At 37.8% G+C, this 24,771-nt stretch overlaps 1 protein-coding gene across 1 annotated transcript; it reads left to right on the forward strand.

Annotated features, from left to right (window-relative positions):
• The first annotated feature begins 17,172 nt into the window (after nt 1-17,172).
• LOC114897886 (filaggrin-like) lies at nt 17,173-19,345 on the forward strand. The gene is given in 2 exon segments (XM_029226945.1): nt 17,173-19,184; nt 19,186-19,345. Coding segments are annotated over 2 exon segments (2,172 nt in total).
• Nucleotides 19,346-24,771: the final 5,426 nt, after the last annotated feature.

Raw genomic sequence — 24,771 nt, forward strand, 5'->3', positions numbered from 1 at the left:
ACCACAACACCCCTTCTTTTACTCATGGCTTCTACCCTGTCCTTGGGAAGTTTAATTTAGAACCAAAGTCAGAATCTTACTTTTACTTCAGTAAGATTCACTTTTATTAAATTTGAGCTATTTGTGTGACATGCTAAAATCTCCTTGGATCTTCAGTCTATCCTAAAAATATTTGCCATCTGCCCACATTTTCTTTTGTTTTTCTTTTTTCTTTTTTTCTGGCTGCACCGTGCAGGATCTTAGTTCCCCGACAAGGGAAGGAACCTGAACGGTTCCTGCATTGGAACCGTGGGGTCTTAACCACTGGGCCACTAGGGAAGTCCCTCTGCCCACATTTTCATGCAAGTTATTGGTTGGAATATAATGATCATAACATGGTCAAGAAAACAATCCTGGAGCAGACTACTAGGACTGCCCTCTATACTGATAGGAACCTGTAAGATTTGTGTCCTCTGGGCGTGAAACATCAGATCCCAGATTACCCCATCCTTGCCACTCTCTAGACTCCACTTTTCTCAGCTCACTCACACTGCTGGCCCTGCAAACGATTTCCACAGTTAAGGTCACCCAGGACATAGGGCACTTTGAGAGAAACCAGTTTAAATTACTAAAAATATAAATAAAGCTAAGAAAAAAAGAAGAAAAGCTCACACCCAAAGCAATGTGGTGTAATGGAAGTAATGTGGGAGTTGGAGTGAGAATGACCTGGGACTGAATCTTTGGTCTGTAACTTACTCGCTGGGTAAACTTGTGCGCCCCGTCATTATCAGTTTCTTCATCTCGAAATTACGGGTAATAATAATGCCCTCACAGGGCTGTTCTGAAGGTTAGAAGAAATACGTGCAAAATCTTAGCACATTCTTGGCACGTGATGGGCATGCAATACAGATTACTACTATTATTATAGCCTGGTAAGAGAGAGACAATAACAATAAGTCCTGGCACAAAAAGACAATTAAACCCAGGAAGAAAAGAGGAGAAAATGAAGACCTGTGTTCTGTGGATGTTAACTAATGTTTCACAAAAGAAAAGAAAGAACTGGTGGTCTCTTAAGGTTAAAAACGAGGGCATTAAACAAAGTTTTTAAAATTCAGGCATATGAATACCTCACTGACTCTAAAACAAGATCACCTCTCCACCCACCCCCCCCCCCACAACCATCCCACCCTTGCATTTATTTGATCATGTCTCAGGAACTATTACAGGGCCCAAGAACACAAAAGATGATTCAAGACCCAGTCAATATCAGGGTGAGAAGAAACACAAAATGGGGCACTGCGGGTCTGGGAGGATCCCACGTGCCGCGGAGCGGCTGGGTCTGTGAGCCATGGCCGCTGAGCCTGCGCGTCCGGAGCCTGTGCTCCGCAACGGGAGGGGCCACAGCAGTGAGAGGCCCGCGTACCGCCAAAAAAAAAAAAAAAAAAATGGGGCACTGGGCACTACAGACACATAAGTAAATAATTAAAATAAAATATCACCAGTGCTATAAGAGAGATGAATACAGAGTATGTGTGGGAACAGCGATCCATCTGGAGACGTAAGGTGAGGCTTTATGAAGGACGTGGTGATTCTGGAGGATCTTAAAGGATAAAGAGAAGCTAAGGTTGAGGGACTCCCCCAGGTAGTAAGGACAGCATGTAGAGAATCTGAACAGTGGTGGACCATTAAAATAACATGCGAGAAATGTGGATCAGGCTAGAGTGATTTTCCCATAAAATACAGGTGATAAGAGAAGCAGCTAAAAAGATACAAATTCATTCCTACTGTGAAGGGGCTTATATGTCAAGTAAAGAAATTTGGAATTTTCCAGGCAAGCAGGAGTCACCAGAAGGAATGATATGATAAGAGTAAAAGATGAATCAGGCAGGCTAATAATGGAGGGGCTAGTTATGACACTTTTTATTAATGTCCAATCCAAAGATGGTGAGGTCTAGAACTAAAATTGCTGCACTAGATATAGAGAACAGGCCTGCATATTAAGAATACTAGTCTAGGTAAAAGTGACATGTCATGACATTCGCCTGAGGGCTAAAGACAGGGAGAAATGGAAAATGACTTTGCGGGGTTTTAGACACTCAGTGGGTGGAGATGTCATTGACCAATTTGTGGACCTCTGGAGGATGGTATATTTTGGTATAAGGCACGATAATGAGTTCAGTTTTGAACAGTATGGACTGAACTAATTAGGGGACATCCAAATGGAAACGTAATCTGTTCGACATACAGTCTGGAAATTAAGAGAGAGGCCAAAGATAGGTGTCTCCTGTATATTTACGAGGTTAATGAGAAAACCCACAGTTTAACCCACAGGAAGAGTAAATAGAGCATGTCTCTGATACCCCAATGTAATAAACTTGAAAATAAGATTAATGATTCTTGCCCAATAAGTTCATGCCAGCTCAGAGTGATCACTGCTTCTAACTCAAGAGCCCACTTTCTTGTTCACTTTTGGAAAGTCAAAATTAAATTTGCCTACCTTCTCTGAATTGCATACTCTGTAGAAGATCAACATTCATCATGGCAAGTTCTCTCAGGATTCAGAGATGGAATTCATAGATATAAAGGGACATGCAGGTAGGTGCTTGTGATGTTTGCTTAAATATAAATTGAATTTAAGTTTTTCAGAAATGTATATTCTCCTTCTCTAGAGACAAGGGTAAGGAAGTACACTTATCAATAGATAGTTATCAACCACCCACCATTCAAAGCAGGGGTAACAACAACCACAACAAAACCTAGAAGTTGTGGACCCTGCACACTAAGGACCCATGCTAGCCAAAGTGTACCTTCCATAAAATCGCCAGTATATGAGAATAATGTAAAGCTAAATTTGGAACTTGGCAAGACAAGTACAGATGAGGACATGAAGAAGTTGGGAAGCAAACACATTGCTAGAGAAATAATAGAGGTGGAGATATGGGTGGATCTGGGTTTGGTTAGGAATGAATCAGACCAACCTACAGAAGATGGCTCCTCCCTGGATGGACCTGCTATAAAAAGGCCATTATCCCAGACTTCAGCACACAGCAAGCTCCTTCAGGCTACATTCTACTTGCTCTTCTGGTGAAGGAAGGAAGTAAGTAAGAGGAAATACATCTAACCTCGTCTACTTGCTCTTAAGCAAGGTGGAGATCTGGATGTATGTGTGGTCTGAGGCCACAAGTTCTGGATGTTTGGGGTTCTTTATTTTTAGTGGCAACTTTACTAAAAGTTTATTTTGACATAGAAGGAAAATGAGGGCATAACTTTGCTTTCCGCAAGGCTACTCTCTTAATACCGCTGGATTATCTATTTATCCATTCACTGAACAAATATATATTAACTACCTTCTATTTGCCAAGTGCTGCTCTTGGCTGATTATGTGGCAGTGAAAAACGTAAACTCCCTACTCCCGGGAGCTTACATTTAGTAGGGGGAGACTTTCAGTAACAATAAATGAATAAAAATTTCAAATAGTGATAAGAGCAATGAAGAAAATAAGAGAGTGATATGGTAAAGTAATAGGAGGAGAGTACTTTAGATTGGAGGGCTAGAAAATGCCCCTCGGGGAATTATCTTTTGAGCAGGGATCTTAATGACAGACGAAACCAGTCAAGGCAAATGAGAGGATTCTAAAGCAGGAGTAAACTTGCTTTAAAGGACAAAAAGAAGCTAGTGTGCCTAGAGCATGTTTAACAGGAGGAACAGTGGTATATGGTGATGTCACAGAGCTAGACAGGGGTAGACCATGTAAACAGGGGCACAGTAGAGTTTGTACATCATTTTAAGTATATGAGAAGCCACTGGAGAGTATTAAGCAGGAGGAGTAAAAAGATCATTCTGAGCTGCTATGTGGAAAATAGGATAATAGGCAATGGTGGGAGCAGGGAGATGGACTGCAGTTTAGATGAGAGATGACAGCGTAATAGAAATAGTGAGAATTTTTTTTCCCCACGTCTTTACTGGAGTATAATTGCTTTACAATGTTGTGTTAGTTTCTGCTGTACAACAAAGTGAATCAGCTATATGTATCCATATATCCCCATATCCCCTCCCTCTTGTGCCTCCCTAATGGAATATTACTCAGCCATAAAAAGGAACAAAACTAAGTTATTTGTAGTGAGGTGGATGGACCTAGAATCTGTCATAAAGAATGCAGTAAGTTAGGGGGCTTCCCTGGTGGTGCAGTGGTTGAGAGTCTGCCTGCCGATGCAGGGGACACGGCTTCGTGCCCCAGTCTGGGAAGATCCCACACGCTGCGGAGCAGCTGGGCCTGTGAGCCATGGCCGCTGAGACTGCGCATCCGGAGCCTGTGCTCCGCAACGGGAGAGGCCACAACAGTGAGAGGCCCGCGTACCGAAAAAAAAAAAACAAAAGAATGCAGTAAGTCAGAAAGAGAAAAACAAATACCATCTGCTGACACATATATACAGAATCTAAAATAGCGGTACTGATGAACCTAGTGGCAGGGCAGGAATAAAGACACAGACGTAAAGAATGGACTTGAGGACATGGAGGGTAAGGGGAAGCTGGGACGAAGTGACAGAGTGGCATTGACATATATACACTACCAAATGTAAAATGGATGGCTAGTGGGAAGCTGTTGCATAGCACATGGAGATCAACTCGATGATTTGTGACGACCTAGAGAAATAATTCTTTGCTCAAACCAAAATCTAGAAGTTATGCATGATTCCAATCTTTCCTTTACACCACACTGATTCATCACCCTGACCAACGAACTCTGACTATAAGACGTGCCAATCCATCTTTCTCCCTGTCCACCACTACCATCCTAGTTGAGGCTATCCTTCACTCCCACCTCTATTATATGAAAATACCACAATTTATTTATTGTTTTTATTGATAGATATATGGGTTGTTTCCATTTGGGGAGGTATTATAAATAATGGGGCTATGAACATTTTTGTACATGATTTTTGGTTACAAATGTGTATATATTTCTACTGGGAACATTCCTAGGAGTAAATTACTGGTTTTAGGTATTACCAAACAATTTTTGAAAGTACTTCTGCCAGTTTATGTTCCTTCTAGCAGTGTATGAAAGATCCAGTTTCTCCATATTCTCACCAATATTTGGAATTAGGATTCTTTTTCCCTTTTGTCTATTTTGTCATTTTGGTGGGGGTACTACTGTCTCACACTGTAATTTTAATTTGTATTACCCTGATGATTAACAAGGTTAACTTTTTGTGTTTATTAGCCATTTGGATATCCTGTTTTGTAAAGCTCCTCTGCTCTCCACCCATTTTTCTATTGGGTTGTCTGTATTTTTTGTACTGATTTATAGGAGTTATTTTTATATTCAGGATAGAGTCCTTTATTGGTTAAATGTGTTGCATATATCCTCCCACTCAATGGCTTTCCTTCTCTCCTTTAATAGAGTCTTTGAATAAACAGACACTCCTATTTTTAATGCAGTCCAATTAATCCATCTTTTTCTTTATCATTAATATTTTTTGAGTTCTATTTAAGAAGTATTACTCTACCCCAAGTTCTTGAAGATATTCTCCTATGTTGTCTCCTTTATCTTTTTATATGTAAAATCCACCTGGGAACAAATTCATTTTTCCATATGGGAATTCAATTAACACAGCACCATGTATTCAAAAGACCAGCCTTTCCCTGACAACTCTCACCACAATCTTTTTCATAAATTAAATGTGCATAATGATATAGGTCTGATTTTGTACTCTTACCTTTCATTTATCCATTTGCTTGGCATTGCACTGATGTCACGCTGTCTTCTTTTATAATGTACTTTGACATCCGGTATGTCCACAAACTTGGTCTTCTTCAATGTTGTCCTGGCTAATCCTGGACCCCCATATTTTAATATAAATTTTAGACACTGTAGAAAATTGTTCTATATACAGAAGACACATCATTCTCAGTAATGACAGTTTTGTTACTTCCTTTCCAATTATTCTGTTTTTCATCCTTTGTCTTAACTGTTGCTCTGGCTAGGACCTTCAATACAATGTTGAATAGGATATTAGCAGGTGTACTGATCTCATCCCCAAACTCAGAGAGAAAAGTTTTCAGCATTTAACCATTAAGTATGATGTTTGCTATAGCATCTTCATAGATATAATTGATACCTTTTATTTATAAAGAAAAATTAATATTGGATTTTATCAAATGTGTTTTTGCATCTGTTGAGAGGTTCATAGAATTTTTCCCCAGTATTCTATCAGAGTAGTTAATCAGTTCTCAAATGTTAAACCAAACTTGAATTTTTGGATTAAAATTTTCTTAAGTATGATGTATATTCTTTTTGTACAACACTGGATTCAGTTTATTATCTTCTTTCAGATTTTTGCATCTATATTTATGAAGGAAATTGTCTTGAAAATTGTTTCTTGTAATATTCTTGTCAGGTTATGGGTACTGAGGTTATGCTGGATTCATAAAATGAGTGTTCCCCCTTTGCTATTTCCCTCAAACAATCTGTATGATGTTAGGGTTATTTATTTCTTACACATTAAATAAAATTCACTAGTAAAGCCATCTGATTTGTAGTCACCCCTCCCCCCAACATGGAATATGTATTCATTTAAGATTTAATTTCTTTTTTTAAAAAGATTTAATTTCTTTAATAGATATAGGAATATTTAGGTTTTCTATTTCTTGTTGTTTTCATTTGCATAAGAAGCATTTTTCTAGAAATGTGTCTATTTCATTTAAATTTTCAAAAATTTTGGTTAATGTTTTTTATAATATGCACTTACCTTTCTAATATCTGTAAAATCTAAAGCAATGCCCCCTTTTATTTTCCTGATATTGGTTACTTATGCCTTCCTCCTCTTTTCTTAATTTTTCAGGGTTTCTTAGTTTTATTAATTTTTCAAAAATCTTGGCTTTTTGGTTCTCTAAATTTGTTTTCTATTTCATTAATATCAGTTCTTACCTTTATTATTTCCTTTAGTATACTTTCTTTGGGCAGAATTTGTTGTTGTTTTTCAAACTTCTTGAGGTGTATGGTTAGGTTATTGATTTTTCAGCCTTTCTTCTTTTTTAATATATGTATTTAAGCTATAAATTTTTCTTTAGGCATGGAATGAATGTATCCCACAAGTTTTGCTATTTCATATTTTTCTCATATTCATTTAGTTCAAAATATTTTCTAATTTCCATTGTAATTTATTCTATAACCTATTTGTTATTTAGAAGTTAGTGCTTAATTTCCAAACATTGGACATTTTTGTAGGTTTCTTTCTATCATTGAAATCTAGCTTCATTCCACTGTGGTACAAAACAAATTCTGCATGATTTCAATCCTTTAAAATTTGTTGAAACTTGCTTTATGATCAGCATATAGTAAATTTTTTAAAGTCTCATATCCATTTCAGTAGGATGTGTATGCTAGATTTGTTAGATGCAATGTTCAATACATATTAAAGTTTTGTGAATAATTTTGTGGAGCTCTCCTACATCCTTACAATATTTTTATTTACTTGTTCTATCAGTTGCTGAGAGAAGTGTGTTACCCATTATAATTATAGATTTGTCAATTTGTCCTTATAATTCTGTCATTTTTTTTGTATGTATTATGAGGCTATGTTATTAAGTACATATCAATTTAGATTTTTATATCTTCCTCATGAACTAATCATTTATTGTTATGAAGTATTCTTCCAGTTATACTTTTTGTCTTAAAGTCTACTCTACAGATATAAATATAGCAACAACAGCTTTCCTTTAGTATTTGAATAATGTATCCTTTTTCCATCATATATCATATTTAAGTGTGTCTCTTGTAGGCATCATGTACTTGTTTTCTTTCAATCTAGTCTGACAATCTTTGGTTTTAAATTACAGTATTTAGTCCACTCATACTCAGTATTATTACTGTTTAAATCTATTTGGTTTAAATCTACCATATTACTACTTGGTTTCTATTATCCCACCTGTTCTATATTTCTTTTTCTCTTCTTGACTTTTTTGAATGAATTACATATTTGTCAGTTAATTTTTGTCATATTGGCTTATTAATTATACATTCTTTTACTATTCTTTTCATGCTTACCCTAGGGATTACAACACCTATCCTTGACTTATTAGAATATATTATAAAAACTACTTTAACACTACTCAAACAATTCAAGTATCCTATAGTACTTGAACTCAATTTACCCCCTCCAGCCTTATGTGATATTGTTATGCATGACCATAAATCCTAAAAAATATTATTATTGTCGTTGTTTTCAATCAATACCTATTTAGATTTCCCCACACACTTACTCTGTTGACATTCCTTCATTCCTTCCTGCCTCTCTGTGCTTCCAACTAGGATCATTCCTTACTATTTCCTTTACGGATCTGCTGGTGATTGGTTTTGTTTTTGTTTGCCTGAAAATATCCTTAGTTAAGCTTTCTTCTTCTTTTATACTTTCACTGGGTATAGAATTCTAGTACAGAACTTACTTTCCTACAGAAAGATGAGGAAAACATTTCATTGTCTCCTGGCTTCCATTATTTCTTTTGAAAAGTCAGCTGTCGGTCTTACAGTTGCTCCTTTGAAGATAATGTGTTTTTTCTCTGGATGCTTTTAAGATTTCCTCATTGTCTTAAGTGTTCAGAAGGTTTTTACTATGTGTCTAGGCATGGTTTTCTTTTATATACCCTGCTTGGAGTTGATAATAGTTTTTGATTCTGTGGCTTGATATCTTTCATCAGTTTTTTTAAAACTGCAGTTACTTAACCCCCCAAATTACTGTACTTCCCTTCCAGTCTGAATGTAGGCTTCAATAAATTGTCACAATTTTGGTAGCATTATGACACCTTCACACACACACACACACACACAGACACACACACACACCAGCTTTCTAGCTGTTTTTGTTTTTTTTGTTGTTTTTTTACATCTTTATTGGAGTATAATTGCTTTACAATGCTGTGTTGGTTTCTACTTTATAACAAAGTGAACCAGTTATACATATACATATGTTCCCATATCTCTTCCCTCTTGTGTCTCCCTCCCTCCCACCCTCCCTATCCCACCCCTCCAGGCAGTCACAAAGCACCGAGCTGATCTCCCTGTGCTATGCGGCTGCTTCCCACTAGCTATCTACCTTACGTTTGGTAGTGTATATATGTCCATGCCTCTCTCTCGCTTTGTCACAGCTTACCCTTCCCCCTCCCCATATCCTCAAGTCCATTCTCTAGTAGGTCTGTGTCTTTATTCCTGTCTTACCCCTAGGTTCTTCATGACATTTTTTTTTCTTAAATTCCATATATATGTGTTAGCATATGGTATTTGTCTTTCTCTTTCTGACTTACTTCACTCTGTATGACAGACTCTAGGTCTATCCACCTCATTACAAATAGCTCAATTTCGTTTCTTTTTATGGCTGAGTAATATTCCATTGTATATATGTGCCACATCTTCTTTATCCATTCATCCGATGATGGACACTTATGTTGCTTCCAACTTCTGGCTATTGTAAATAGAGCTGCAATGAACATTTTGGTACATGACTCTTTCTGAATTATGGTTTTCTCAGGGTATATGCCCAGTAGTGGGATTGCTGGGTCATATGGAAGTTCTATTTGTAGTTTTTTAAGGAACCTCCATACTGTTCTCCATAGTGGCTGTACCAATTCACATTCCCACCAGCAGTGCAAGAGTGTTCCCTTTTCTCCACACCCTCTCCAGCATTTATTCTTTCTAGATTTTTTGATGATGGCCATTCTGACTGGTGTGAGATGATATCTCATTGTAGTTTTGATTTGCATTTCTCTAATGATTAGTGATGTTGAATATCCTTTCATGTGTTTGTTGGCAGTCTGTATATCTTCTTTGGAGAAATGTCTATTTAGGTCTTCTGCCCAATTTTGGATTGGGTTGTTTGTTTTTTTGTTATTGAGCTGTATGAGCTGCTTATAAATTTTGGAGATTAATCCTTTGTCAGTTGCTTCATTTGCAAATATTTTCTCCCATTCTGAGGGTTGTCTTTTGGTCTTGTTTATGGTTTCCTTTGCTGCACAAAAGCTTTGAAGTTTCATTAGGTCCCATTTGTTTATTTTTGTTTTTATTTCCATTTCTCTAGGAGGTGGGTCAGAAAGGATTTTGCTGTGATTTATGTCACAGAGTATTCTGCCTATGTTTTCCTCTAAGAGTTTGATAGTTTCTGGCCTTGCATTTAGGTCTTTAATCCATTTTGAGCTTATTTTTGTGTATGGTGTTAGGGAGTGATCTAATCTCATACTTTTATAGGTATCTGTCCAGTTTTCCCAGCACCACTTATTGAAGAGGCTGTCCTTTCTCCACTGTACATTCCTGCCTCCTTTATCAAAGATAAGGTGACCATATGTGCATGGGTTTACCTCTGGGCTTTCTATCCTGTTCCGTTGATCTATCTTTCTGTTTTTGTGCCAGTACCATACTCTCTTGATTACTGTAGCTTTGTAGTATAGTCTGAAGTCAGGGAGCCTGATTCCTCCAGCTCCGTGTTTCATTCTCAAGATTGCTTTGGCTATTCAGGGTCTTTTGTGTTTCCATACCAATTGTGAAATTTTTGTTCTAGTTCTGTAAAAAATGCCAGTGGTAGTTTGATAGGGATTGCATTGAATCTGTAGATTGCTTTGGGTAGTAGAGTCATTTTCACAATGTTGATTGTTCCAATCCAAGAACATGGTATATCTCTCCATCTATTTGTATCATCTTTAATTTCTTTCATCAGTGTCTTATAATTTTCTGCATACAGGTCTTTTGTTTCCTTAGGTAGGTTTATTCCTATTTTATTCTTTTTGTTGCAATGGTAAATGGGAGTGTTTTCTTGATTTCACTTTCAGATTTTTCATCATTAGTGTATAGGAATGCCAGAGATTTCTGTGCATTAATTTTGTATCCTGCTACTTTACCAAATTCATTGATTAGCTCTAGTAGTTTTCTGGTAGCATCTTTAGGATTCTCTATGTATATTATCATGTCATCTGCAAACAGTGACAGCTTTACTTCTTCTTTTCCAATTTGGATTCCTTTTATTTCCTTTTCTTCTCTGATTGCTGTGGCTAAAACTTCCAAAACTATGTTGAATAAGAGTGGTGAGAGTGGACAACCTTGTCTTGTTCCTGATCTTGGTGGAAATGCTTTCAGTTTTTCCCCATTGAGGACGATGTTGGCTGTGGGTTTGTCATATATGGCCTTTATTATGTTGAGGAAAGTTCCCTCTATGCCTACTTTCTGCAGGGTTTTTCTCATACATGGGTGTTGAATTTTGTCAAAAGCTTTCTCTGCATCTATTTAGATGATCATATGGTTTTTCTCTTTCAATTCTTAAAGTAGTCTTACTCTGAAACAACCTACTAAGCCATTCCACAAAGTGATCCCTTAAAAACTGAATTATACTAGATTACTCTGTTACAAAAAAAAAATTATTTAGTGACTTCCCATCACACTTAGAATAAAATGCATAAATATTACCCTATTTGGAAGATCATCATTTTCTGACCCCTTTCTGTAAATCTGAATTTAAGGTGTATCACTCCTGATTTGTTCTGGAGTTGTATTTTTTTCTATATCACTAACATTCCAAGTTGATTCCCATGTTGGGATTACTGCACTGTTCCTTTTACTTAAAATTCTTCAACTAGTCAACAAGGTTAGTTGCTTCCTATTTTTCCATTTTAAGCTCAAATATCCTCTTTACCGCAAAATCTTCTCTGATTAATCTAAAGTACATTCCCCATAACTCTATAGAGCACCATTGTTATTTTAATGGTAATGTATATCACTCCTCAATATCTAATCACTTCATTCATTTGTTTACTGTCTTCAGAAGAATAGCCACCTCATTTATCTTGTTTATTAGTATATCCCCAAAGCATGAAATAGTACTTAATCCTGTGGTAGGTGTTCAAAATTTGTTAAATAAATTAAGGTGTGAATGAAAGAGTGCAGAAATCAAGGTAACGTCATGCTTGGAGGTATCAATCTGGAAGTCATCAGATAGATAGTATCTGAAGTCAAGGGATCCAATGAGATTTCTAAGTGCATAGATACATGGACATGGGCCATGGGGATTTCCAACATGTGGAGAGTAAGCAGATGAGAGGTTAGCAAAGAATACTGAGAAAGAGCAGGCAATAGATAAGAGGTATATCAGGAGAATGTAGTCTTGAGATCCAAGAAACAAACAAACAAAATTCCATGAATGGTTAGGGAAAGGTTAACTCTACTTTACACCACCAAGAGGTTGAGTAAGATGATGATGAGATGGAACCAAACACTGTATTTAGCAACCTGGAGATCATAGGTTATTTGACACAAATCAGTTTCAAGTGTTTTGGAGACAGAAAATTGAGAGAACTGGGTTAAAATGAATGGTAAACATAAAATGAGGGAAAGCACAGAAAACTCTTTGAAGACTCTTTGGTGAGAAAGTAAACAATTCATTAGGAGAGCTGGATGGGGTGGAACATCCTGGTTGAGGGGGAAATACTGTTCAAGGGAACAAACTTGTCTTCAAGATGATACAAACTCCAGCATGTTTTTGTTATGGGTCAAAATTAATTACTAGATAAGGCCAATAGTATGGAGGTAGGAAAAGTGACCAGTTTCAGGGATATTTTTAAAGTACACTGAATAAAACGTTGATGAATTAAATACAGGATGTGAGAAAAAGGAGAATCAAGACTAATTCCCAGGTTTGTGGCTTGAGCAATCAACGAGATAGGAATAACTGGGGAGGAGAGGGTGTGGGGTAAAGTAGTTGGAAATGAAGACTTCTATCTTGAACATGGTAGGTTTAAGACCTCTCTTAGGCCCAAATAGAAATATCTGATAGGTATTTAGATATACACGTGTCAAGCTTAGAGGAGACTTTATAGCTGGACATATAAACTTGGGAGTTGTCAACCTATACATAGGATTTAAAATTATAGGGCTAGATGAGACCCCCTCCACCCCATTCAAGGGAACATAAATAGAGAAAAGAAACTAAGGAGTCAATCTCAGGCACATCGACATTAGGGGCTGAAAGAGGAGACTAAGAGCAAATAGGCAGTGAGGTTAGAAGAGAAACAAGAGAGCACAGGGTCTCTGAAAGAGGATGTAGCCACCTGCATCAAATGCTGCTGATATGTCAAGCATATGTGAAATGAAAATGGATAGTTGGATGTAGTAAGATAAAGGACTTTTATTTATCTTCATAAGAGATTTAGTGGATTTTTTTCAGAGAGAAAGATAATTTGAGTGAAAGAAAATAGCAAGTAAAGAAGAAATATAGGCATATCTTTTGAGGGGTTTTGCTATAAAAGTGAAAAGATAAATCAGGTGGTTTCTAAAGGAAGATGTAGGATGGGAGGAGAGGATGTTAATAAGAGGCACTTCAGCATAAATATATGCTGAAGGGAGTGATCCAGCACAGAAAAAGAAATTGATGATGTAGGAGAAAAAGTGGACAACTGCAAAAGCAAATTGTTTGAATAGGCAAGAGAGTGAGGTCCGTTGCTGAAACAGAGGAGAGACACATAGTTTATCCACCGAAACAGTAGTGAAGGTTAAGGTATGTGGATACAAATGCAATAGGTTGGGTGAATAGATATTGGGAAAATGAAATTATCTTCTAATGGCTCCCAAGTTTTCAGTAAAATAAAAAGCAAGGCCATCTTCTGAGATAAAGGAAAGGAAGAAGCTGTTGGGGCTTTGCCAATGAGTACAAGAAAGAGTGGGACAAGAAACAGAGGGTGTATGCAAGGAGTAATGATGTAGATTAACTATAATGTCTAACCAAGGTAAAAAGAGAAGTGAGTACATAAAGCAGTAAAAAATGAGGTTAAAGAATTATTGAAGTATGGGTACAAGAGGAAGTCAGAGAGTAAATCCTTGAGAGTGAGATTTTGGAGACAGTGCCATTACAATTAAGTCCAGGTCTGAAATATCACCACAAATAACAGTAGCTGAAAAACTCTTAAAATCTTAGGTGTGTTTTTGTAAAAAGCCTATAACCGTACTTTTAATTCAGTCTTTATAATCTGCCCTTTAACCAGAAAGTCTGGCCTATTTTACATCTACTGTAACTAATGATAAAATTATATTTAATTCTACTCTTTTATATTTTCTGTTTATCCTGCCTTTTCTATGCTTTTTATTTTCTTTTCCCCGGCTTCTATTGAATTGATCAAGGTTTTTTTATTCCCGTTTTTTCTTCTCTTAATGGTTTAGAAGTTATAAATTCTATCCTTCTAGTTCTTATCCATAAACTTATCAAAATACATATTTAACCATGTCAAAAATTAATCAGTACGTATTTCCTCTTACCAAACAATCTAAGGTCCATAAATGCTATAGATCTGACTACTACAGTAATGCCTTTCATGCTGTTATTTTCTATGGCTTCCAAATTCTCAGTGAAATAAAAATCAAGGACATCTTCTGCCTGGTTTTATAAGTCCTAAAGTAGTCATTATAATGCTTTTATATAATAAATGCTCGTTTAGATTTGTTGACATGTTTAGTAATTCCTTTGTTCAATGAGATAAACTGAATATTCCTTAAATGCTATTCCTTAAATGGCAAAATGAAAGCTAGTCAACAAAATATTTTTTTGTTTTTTATTTTTTATTTTTATTGGAGTATAGTTGATTTATTACAATGTTGTGTTAGTTTGAGGTGTACATCAAAGTCAATCAGTTATACATATTAAGTATAGCCACTCTTTTTTTTTTTTTTTAGATTTTTTTTCCCATATAGGCCATTACAGAGAATTGAGTAGAGTTCCGTGTGCCATACAGCAGGTTCTGACTAGTTATCTGTTTTATATATAGTAGTGTGTACATGTCAGTCCCGATCTCCCAATTTATCCCTTCCCCCGTCTTATCCCCTGGTAGCCACAAGTTTGCTTTCTACATCCGTGCCTCTACTTCTGTTTTGTAAATAAGTTCAGTTATACCCTTTTTTTTATATTCCACATATAAGCGATATCATATGACATTTGTCTCTCTGTGTCTGACTTACTTGACTCAGTATGACAATCTCTAGGTCCACCCATGTTGCTGAAAATGCCATTATTTTGTTCTTTTTTATTGCTGAGTAATATTCCATTGTGTATATACACCACATCTTCTTTATCTATGCCTCTGTTGGTGAACATTTAGGGTGCTTCCATGTCCTGGCTACTGTAAACAGTTCTGCAATGAAAATATTTCTTATAATATTGAAAATTTATTAAAGCCATTTGATCCAATCAAACCTTTTTTATAATATTGAAAAAGTATTAAGCCATTCTATCTAATCTAAACCAAAAAAAAAAAAAAAGTAAACTGAAAGGATGTTTGTTCATTGACTGTCTCAGCCATTTGACAAACTGGCTTGCAGAAAATAGTCTCTCAACATACATTTAGCAAATTAGCTTTTGGAGAATGGATTTTTAGCAAATTGGTATGAGTAAATTTTCCTGCTTCTGACGAGTAGCCTTTCTAAAATCCTGTTATGGACAATGGCCAGATCAGAAAAGGGTGTCTTATGTACAGCACACTAAGGTCTGTGAGAATGTCTAAATCCTGCTGTGAATGAGTTCAAGGCCAAAATGTTGGCATTTTTTAGTAAGTAGTTCAGTCAAACTCTGTGTTAATATTCACCATGTAGATAATATATAGAAGTTTTTCGTGGCCATCTTCCATTTTAAAGCTGGACTACATAGGGAAAGATGTAGGTTTATAAATGTGGAAATTCATCACAATAACTGATATGACCTACAAAATAAAATAAATACAAGAAAAGTACATTTTAATTTTTTTCTAGGTTCACTTATACTTCCAAAAGATGTCTACTCTCCTGGAAAACATCACTGCCATAATCAAACTATTTCACGAATATTCAAAAACAGATAAGGAGACTGACACATTGAGTGCAAAAGAGCTGAAGGAACTTCTGGAAGCAGAGTTTCAGCCAATCCTGAAGGTAAAAGATATTTGCCAGCATTAAAGGGTGTATCATTTTTGTTCTGCATCAAACAATCTGTCAAAATATTACTGTGAAATCTTTATGAGTTGTTTCTTTTGGAAGAGGAACAAATGTAATCTTATTTCAAAACAGATATAATTTGTTCAAATTCTTTATATCTCTATATATACTACACACACAAACACACACACACACACTGTGAAAAAATATATATAAATATTTAGTGACAAATAAGTGAAAAACAGTTAATTCATTGTAATATTCCCCCTAATTTCAAGAATGTAAAGAGGGTACAACTAAAAGACAATTCAGTTAAGGAATTTATAAAATACTGACATTTGAAGAAGTAAAAAGAACTTGCCCCATCAAATTTTTTGTGTCACCATACTAGTGTTTAAGATTTATTTTTTATTTTTTATTATTATTTTTTTTTTGCGGTACGCGATCCTCTCACTGTTGTGGCCTCTCCCGTTGCGGAGCACAGGCTCCGGAAGCACAGGCTCAGCAACCATGGCTCACAGGCCCAGCTACTCCACGGCATGTGGGATCTTCCCAGACCGGGACACGAACCCGCGTCCCCTGCATCGGCAGGCAGACTCTCAACCACTGTGCCACCAGGGAAGCCCAAGATTTATTTTTTTTAGGACAGTACCAACAGCTCCCTGCTGAGTCAGGATAAGATAAATATTATTAAAGAAAAAATTAGGTTCTACTTTCCTGTACCAAGAATTCACATTCCCTAAGTTAACTTTAATTATTTAATTACCCATTTGAGTCAGTCTCATGGACTTTCCCTCTCTCTTCCTTGTATACAGAATCCAGATGACCCAGATACTGCTGATGTTTTCATGCATATCCTCGATGTAGATCACAACAATAAAATAGACTTTACAGAGTTTTTCCTGATGGTATTCAAGTTGGCTCAAGCATATTATTATACCCAGAGACCGAATTTCAAGACATTAGGGAAAAAGCAGAAAAAGAATAGATACCATTATGAAGATGATACAGAAGAAGAGGATAAAGAAGAAAGAGAAAGAAAGTCCAGTCATTCAAGAAGAAGTGATGGAAAGAAAAAAGATAGAACAGAGAGCCCAAGAGGAAGAGGAAGAAGCAGACATGGGTCTAGTTCTGGAAGGGAAGGAAGAAGAGGTGACAGAGCTACTTCTGGACACAGAAATAGATCTGGGAAGAAACATCATGAATCAAGTAGGGAAAAGAAAAGGAGAGCGAGTCCTACTGAACTAAAAGAAAGAAGTCACATGTCAAGTGTTAGCCCCATCAGGGAATATGAAGGAAAAGAAGAAGAACGTGGTTACGAAAATAAAGGTAGAGAATGTGAAAAATGGATAGGATCAGAGCCTAAGGGCTCATATCAAGTTTGTGAAGAAACTGTGACTATGGATTTTCAGTCCGGTTGCAGTACACACCAGGTTTCCAGTATCAGTAAGGGCAGCGACAGCAAAGAACATTCACAAGATTCAGGTAGACAACCAGTGATCACTCATGGAAGGTCGCCATCCAGCTCAAGGAACCAACATGGGTCTTCCCACGACCAGTCAGGAGACAGCCCTAAGCACTCAGAGTCGCATCAAGGAAGGACAGACACACACAGGAAGAGTGAATCTGTCCATGGAAAGTCAGGATACAGTACTACTCAAAGACAGGGGCTCCATCATGAGCAGGAAAGAGACAGCTCCAGATACTCTGGAACTGGACATGGACACACCTCAGATGGATCCAGAAGTGGGAAAGACAGGGAATCCAGTGTCGGTCAGTCCAGTGACAGCGAAGGACAGTCAGAAGATTCAGATAGACATTCTGTGACCACTCATGGAAGGTGTGGGTCCAGCTCAAGAAACCAACATGGGTCTTCCCATGGCCGGTCAGGAGACAGCTCTAGGCACTCAGAGTCGCATCAAGGGAGGACAGACACACACAGGAAGAGTGAATCTGTCCATGGAGAGTCAGGATCTAGCACTAAGCAAAGACAGGGGCACCACCATGAGCAGGAAAAAGACAACTCAAGACACTCTGGAATTGGACATGGACACGCCTCAACTGGATCCAGAAAGAGTAGGCAGAGGGAATCCAGTGTTGGTCAGTCCAGTGACAGTGAAGGACAGTCAGAAGAGTCAGGTAGACATTCTGTGACCACTCATGGAAGGTCTGGGTCCAGGTCAAGAAACCGACATGGGTCTTCCCATGGCTGGTCAGGAGACAGCTCTAGGCACTCAGAGTCACATCAAGGGAGATCAGCATACAGGAAGAGTGAATCTGGCCACAGCAAGTCAGGGTCCAGTACTATTCAAAGACAGGGGCACCACCATGAGCAGAAAAGAGACAGATCCAGATACTCTGGAACTGGACATGGACACACCTCAACTGGATCTGGAAGCAATAGACACAGGGAATCCAGTGTTGGTTGGTCCAGCGACAGTGAAGGGCAGTCAGGTGATTCAGGCAGACATTCTGTGACCACTCATGGAAGGTCTGGGTCCAGGTCAAGAAACCAACATGGGTCTTCCCATGGCCAGTCAGGAGACAGCTCTAGGCACTCAGAGTCACATCAAGGGAGATCAGCATACAGGAGGAGTGAATCTGGCCACAGCAAGTCAGGGTCCAGCACTACTCAAAGACAGGGGCACCACCATGAGCAGGAAAGAGACAGCTCCAGATACTCTGGAACTGGACATGGACCCACCTCAACTGGATCTGGAAGCAATAGACACAGGGAATCCAGTGTTGGTTGGTCCAGCGATGGTGAAGGGCAGTCAGGTGATTCAAGTAGACATTCTGTGACCACTCATGGAAGGTCTGGGTCCAGCTCAAGAAAACAACATGGGTCTTCCCATGGCCAGTCAGGAGACAGCTCTAGGCACTCAGAGTCACATCAAGGTAGGACAGACACACACAAGAAGAGTGAATCTGGCCACAGCAAGTCAGGGTCCAGCACTACTCAGAGACAGGGGCACCACCATAAGCAGGAAAGAGACAGCTCCAGACACTCTGGAACTGGACATGGACATACCTCAACTATTTCTGGTAGCGGCAGACACAAGGAATCAAATATCAGTCAGGCTAGCAACACAGAAGGACATTCAGGAGATTCAGGTAGACAGCCTTTGACCACCCAAGGATGGTCTGCATTCTATTCAAGGAACCAAAGTCATGGTTCAGATCAAGGTTGGAGACATGGCAGCTATGGCAGTGCAGATTATGACTATGGACAGTCAGGGTTTGGTCATTCTCAGGATGAAAGTGTCAGTCATGATTCCAGCCATATGGGAGCCAGGGACAGATTTGAATATAGGAGCATTTATGGGATCCAATATAACAGGCAGTAACAGACACCTTGCAACATATGGCCATTCAAATTATATTTCAAAACGGTTGGGGTTTGGACAGTCACATAGACACTATTATTATGAGTGAGAAACTATTAAATAAAGTATTAACCCAAAGAATTGGAGAATGACCAAGACAACTTTGAGTCAAGAAAATGTTCATTATACTTTCAGTGAGGTTATCTTTTCTTGTCATTTTTTTAAAAATTAGTTACACTATTTCTTTACATTAGTGATAGTTTCTTTTCATTCTATAGGAAGCTTTGAACTTTATAGTTAGGAACTGGTTAATGGGAGAAAGCAATATCATGGAGTGCTAAATTTGGAAAACCATAAGTATTTGGGGAGGTTGGGGTTAAGTAAGGATTTTTCTTTCGAGAGGTTAAGTTTCAGAACCTCTCCAGATTGGTACATTAATATTTGTAAAAAAAAAAAAAAAAAAATCAAAGGAACCAATAGTATAAAATCACTGTTCTGTCAGCCAAAGCTGCTATATTAATATTAAGGGTCATCACACCTGCTTCTATTATCCTTCTATTGGAACTCTGTATTATTCTTCATTCATTAATCACCTTGGGCACATAGAATCCAAAAAAAGTGAACTGCATGAAAATTGAAAATAAAAAATTGATCATATATCATACTGTGTCTCTTCCATGCTTCTCATAGACCCAAAAAGACTTATCTCCCCATAGTAAGAATGACATATTTTCCTCTGTCACTGAAAACTATATGTCCAAATGGCAGATGTTCACCATGCAAAAGAAATAAGGAGTCCAAAGAAGAAAAAATTTAATCAAATCCTATATCATTCTCCAACATAGTCATTGTTCCATGTAGTCACCATCAGGATGAAAAAAGGCTTAGCTTAATCATAGATAGCATCATAATTATTACAAAACATCAACCCGGGGCTTCCCTGGTGGCACAGTGGTTGGGAGTCCGCCTGCCGGTGCAGGGGACACGGGTTCATGCCCTGGCCGGGGAAGATCCCACATGTCACGGAGCGGCTGGGCCTGTGAGCCATGGTCGCTGAGCCTGCGCGTCCGGAGCCTGTGCTCCGCAACGGGAGAGGCCACAACAGTGAGAGGACCGCGTACCGAAAAAAAAAAAAAGATCTGCAATGTACACAGGGATTGAGTGAAAAGCAACAAGCAAGCTCATTTTTCTAATTAGTCTCAAACAATATTATGTCTATGTTTGTGCTCCATTAGCCAAATGAAGGGAGCACCACCCCCAATGGGAATCCTGCTTCCCTGCTTGAAGTACTGTCCCCAAATACCCCTACAAAGCTGCAAAGTCCAGACAGTGCCAAGAACACAATCAGCATCCAGTAAATGTTTGCCATTAAGGATGGAATTATAGGCATGATTGAATGAGGGGATGGAGAGTGAGAACCAAGGAAAGAATATTGAGAAAACCCACCGTTAAAAGGTCTGCCCAAGTCACATAACAAGTGGGCAGTGGAAACAAAATTTGAAACCCGATTCTATCTTCCAAGTATATGTTCTTCTCACTGAAAAGGAGAGAGCGTTATCAAAGTTTCAATAGTTCAAATTTCAGGTAAAATGAAGAATTAAATACGTTCATTGATTTTGGTAACTTGACATTTGCAACGTGGAAACAGTTATTTCTGTGGAGAGGTGATGATGTAAACTCTGTTGGAAAGCTTACAAGTGAGTTGGTTTTTAAAGAACTGGAAACAATAAAGGAAGTTCAGAGTAAATATCTAACCACACTTCTCCTGTGAAAAAGCCAAAAATTAATTTCCAACCAAATCCCTTAGGTTTTACCCATCACTAAGTGTCCTGGGATAGAGAGATTCTGGGGGTGAAGGCTGGGAAAACAGTCTGCAGGAGATAATTTTTGAGAATTAAGTAGGGATCATATCATGTAATATCTTGGAAGCCACAGGAAAGAGATTAGATTTCTTTTTTAATTTGTAGTTAAAAAAAACCACATAACATAAAATTTTATCAATTTTTAAGTACACATTTTAGTAGTATTAAGTATATTCACATCGTTTTGCAACCAACCTCCAGAACTTTTTCATCTGCAAAACTGAAACTCTGTACCCATTAAAAAACAATTCCCTATTTCCCCCCTCCCTGCAGCCCCTGGTAACCACCATTGTACCTTCTGTTTATCTTAATTTGACTACTAAAGATACCTCATATAAGTGGAATCATGAAGTACTTGTCTTTTTGTGACTGGGTTATTTCACTTAGCATAATGTTCTCAAGGCTTATCCATGTTGTAGCATGTCAGATTTTCCCCTTTTTAAGGCTGAATAATATTCCATTGTATGTATACCACATTTTGTTTATCCACTTGTCTGTTGGATGGACATTTAGGTTTCTTCCACTTTTTGACTATTTTGAATAATGCTTCTATGAACCTGGTTGTGCAAATATATCTTTCAGACCCTGCTTTCAATTCTTTTGGATTGAAATGGGATTGCTGGATCATATGGTAATTTCATATTTAATTTTTTGAGGCACTATCATACTTTTTTTCCGTATGAGCTGTAGCATTTTACATTCCCACCAACAGTGCACAAGTGTTCCAATTTCTCCAGGTCCTCACCAACACCTGTTATTTTTTGTTTTTTTGATAGTGGCTATCCGAATGAGTATGAGGTGGTATCTCATTATGGTTTTAATTTGCATTTCTCTAATAATTGTGGTATTGCACCTCTGATCTTTTACATCATCTTTGGGTAGATATCAATTCAAGTCCTTTGCCCATTTTTTTATTAGTTTTTGTTGTTGTTGTTGATATGTAATAGGACTTCTTCATATATTTTGGATACTAGCACCTTATGAGGTATGTAATTTGTAAATATTTTCTCCTATAACATAGGTTGCCTTTTCATTCTGTTCTATCTTTTGATGCACAAACTTTTTAAGTTTGATGTAGTCCCATTTATCTATTTTTGGTTTTGGTGCCTGTGCAGAAGGCTGGATTTTATTCTGATCTGATAGAAAGTCTGAAGAATTTTGAGCAGTGGAGTGATAATAATCTGATTTTTAATTTTAAAAACATTTTAACTGTCTGATGGAGGATCTATCTCCATTGGGATTGAAGGCAAGACTGGAAAAAGAATAACAGGAGTCAATACAAAATATTATAGTAGTTGGGATGAGGGCAGAGGTAACAGAGGGAGTAAGAAGTGGTTATAATTGGTATATATATATATATATATATATATATATTTTTTTTTTTTTATGCGTTACGCGGGCCTCTCACTGCTGTGGCCTCTCCTGTTGCGGAGCACAGGCTCCGGACGCATAGGCTCAGCGGCCATGGCTCACGGGCCCAGCCGCTCCGCGGCATGTGGGATCTTCCCGGACCAAGGCACGAACCCGTGTCCCCTGCATCGGCAGGCGGACCCTCAACCACTGCGCCACCAGGGAAGCCCTGGTATATATTTTAAAAACAGAATCAATAGAACTTGCTGATGGATTGGTCTTGGAGTATAAGAGAGAGTGTAGATTCAAGGGTGACTCCCAGATCTTTGGGCTTGGAAGAGCTTGGCTGAACAGTTCTCACTTCAGGTCTCTCATGCAGTTTTAAGTAATAGTCAGATGTCATCTGGGGTTTCAATCATCTGAAGGCTCAACTAGATCAAATGTACAAGATGGTTCATCCACATGACTGGCAGCTGATACTGGCTGTCAGCTGGGAGCTGAGCTTGGCCACTGACTGTGGGCACCTCTATGTGGCCTCTCCAGCCTGGCAATCCCAAAGAAGTCTGATGTCTTACAAGACACCCAGCCTTCCTCAGAGAAAGCATGCCAAGAAAACCAAGTGGAAGCTGAGTGGTCTTTTCTGAACTAGCCTCAGAAATGACACAGAATCACTTCCTCTTTATTCTACTGGTTACAAGCAAGTCACAAAGTTTGACTCAAATTCAAACAGAAGGACCGCCATTTTTCAAAGAGAGAAATGCCAAACAATTTGAGGATGTGTTTCAAAACCACTACACTTACAATGTCAACTTTTTCTAGGATAAAAATTTTAAAGGTGAATGTAAGTGAATCCCTCAATTAGAACATAAGTATGAGAGACAGAAGAGAGGCCAGCTTCCTGGAGGTAATGGAATATGTGTAAACTTGGAATACAATTGGATAATCTGTGTGGGCTCAAACATGAAATCTAAGGGACTCAAGGACAGAAGTCAAGCTTGAATACCATCAGCTTAAAGTTAAGATTCATCCAAGACAACACACCGAATGGGAGAAAACATTTGCAAGTCATATATCTGATAAGGGGTTAATATCTAAAATATATGAAGAACTAATACAACTCAACAGCAAAAAAACAAAAACAATTTGTAAAAAATAGGCAGATCTGAATAGGAATTTTTCCAAAGAAGACATACAGATGGCCAACAGATATATGAAAAGACCCTCAACACAACTAGTTATGAGGAAAATGCAAATCAAAATCACAGTGAGATATCACCTCAGACCTGTTAGAATGGCTATTATCAAAAAGACAAGAGATAACAAGTGTTGGTGAGAATGTGGAGAAAAGAGAACCCTTGTGCACTGCTGGTGGGAAAGTAAATCAGTGCAGCCACTATGTAAAATGGTATGGAGATTCCTCAAAAAATTAAAATTAGAACTACCATATACTCCATCAATTCAACTTCTGGGTATTTATCCAAAGAAAACAAAAACACTAACTCAAAAAGATATATGAACCCCCATGTTCATTGTAACATTACTTACAATAACCATGATCTGGAAACAACCTTAAGTGTCCATAAGTAGATAAATGGATAAAGAAAACCTGGCATATATATATATATATATACACACACACACACACATACACATGCACACACACATATACATACAATGGAATATTATTCAGCCATAAAAAGGAATGAAATCTTGCCATTTGTGTCAACATGGATGGGCCTTGAGGGCATTATGCTAAGGGAAATGAGTCAGACAGAGGAAGAAAAATACCATATCATCTCACTTACATGTGGAACGTAAAAGAAACAAACAATAAAAAGAGAAAACAAGCTCATAGATACAGAGAACAGACTGGTGGTTGGTGGAGGTTGCAGGGTGGTCAAAATGGGTATAGGGTGACAAAACTTATAAACTTTCAGTTGTAAAATAAGTAAGTCATGGGGATATAATGCACAGTATGTTAACTACAGTTAATAATACTGTGTTGCATATTTGAAAGTGCTAGGAGAGTGTATCTTAAAAGTTCTCATCACAAGAAAAAAAAATTGTGTAAATATATATGGTGATGGATGTTAAGTAGACTTATCATGGTAATCATTTTGCAGTGTATACAAATATTGAATCATTATGTTGTACACCTGAAACTGAAACAGAGCAGGACCTTATGGTCCTTGCCCCCCACCATGTCCTCAGCCTGCCTTTTGTCTGTGGAAAAACTTTAGCCAAGGAATAAATTTAATCAGAGAAGTGAGAAAATACAGAAACAGAGGAAAACAGTCAAAGGAGACCAAATAATAATAGTTTA

The sequence above is a fragment of the Monodon monoceros genome, unplaced genomic scaffold, assembly GCF_005190385.1.
Source record: "Monodon monoceros isolate NGI ecotype Baffin Bay Population unplaced genomic scaffold, NGI_Narwhal_1 Super_Scaffold_18, whole genome shotgun sequence".
NCBI lineage: Eukaryota > Metazoa > Chordata > Mammalia > Artiodactyla > Monodontidae > Monodon > Monodon monoceros.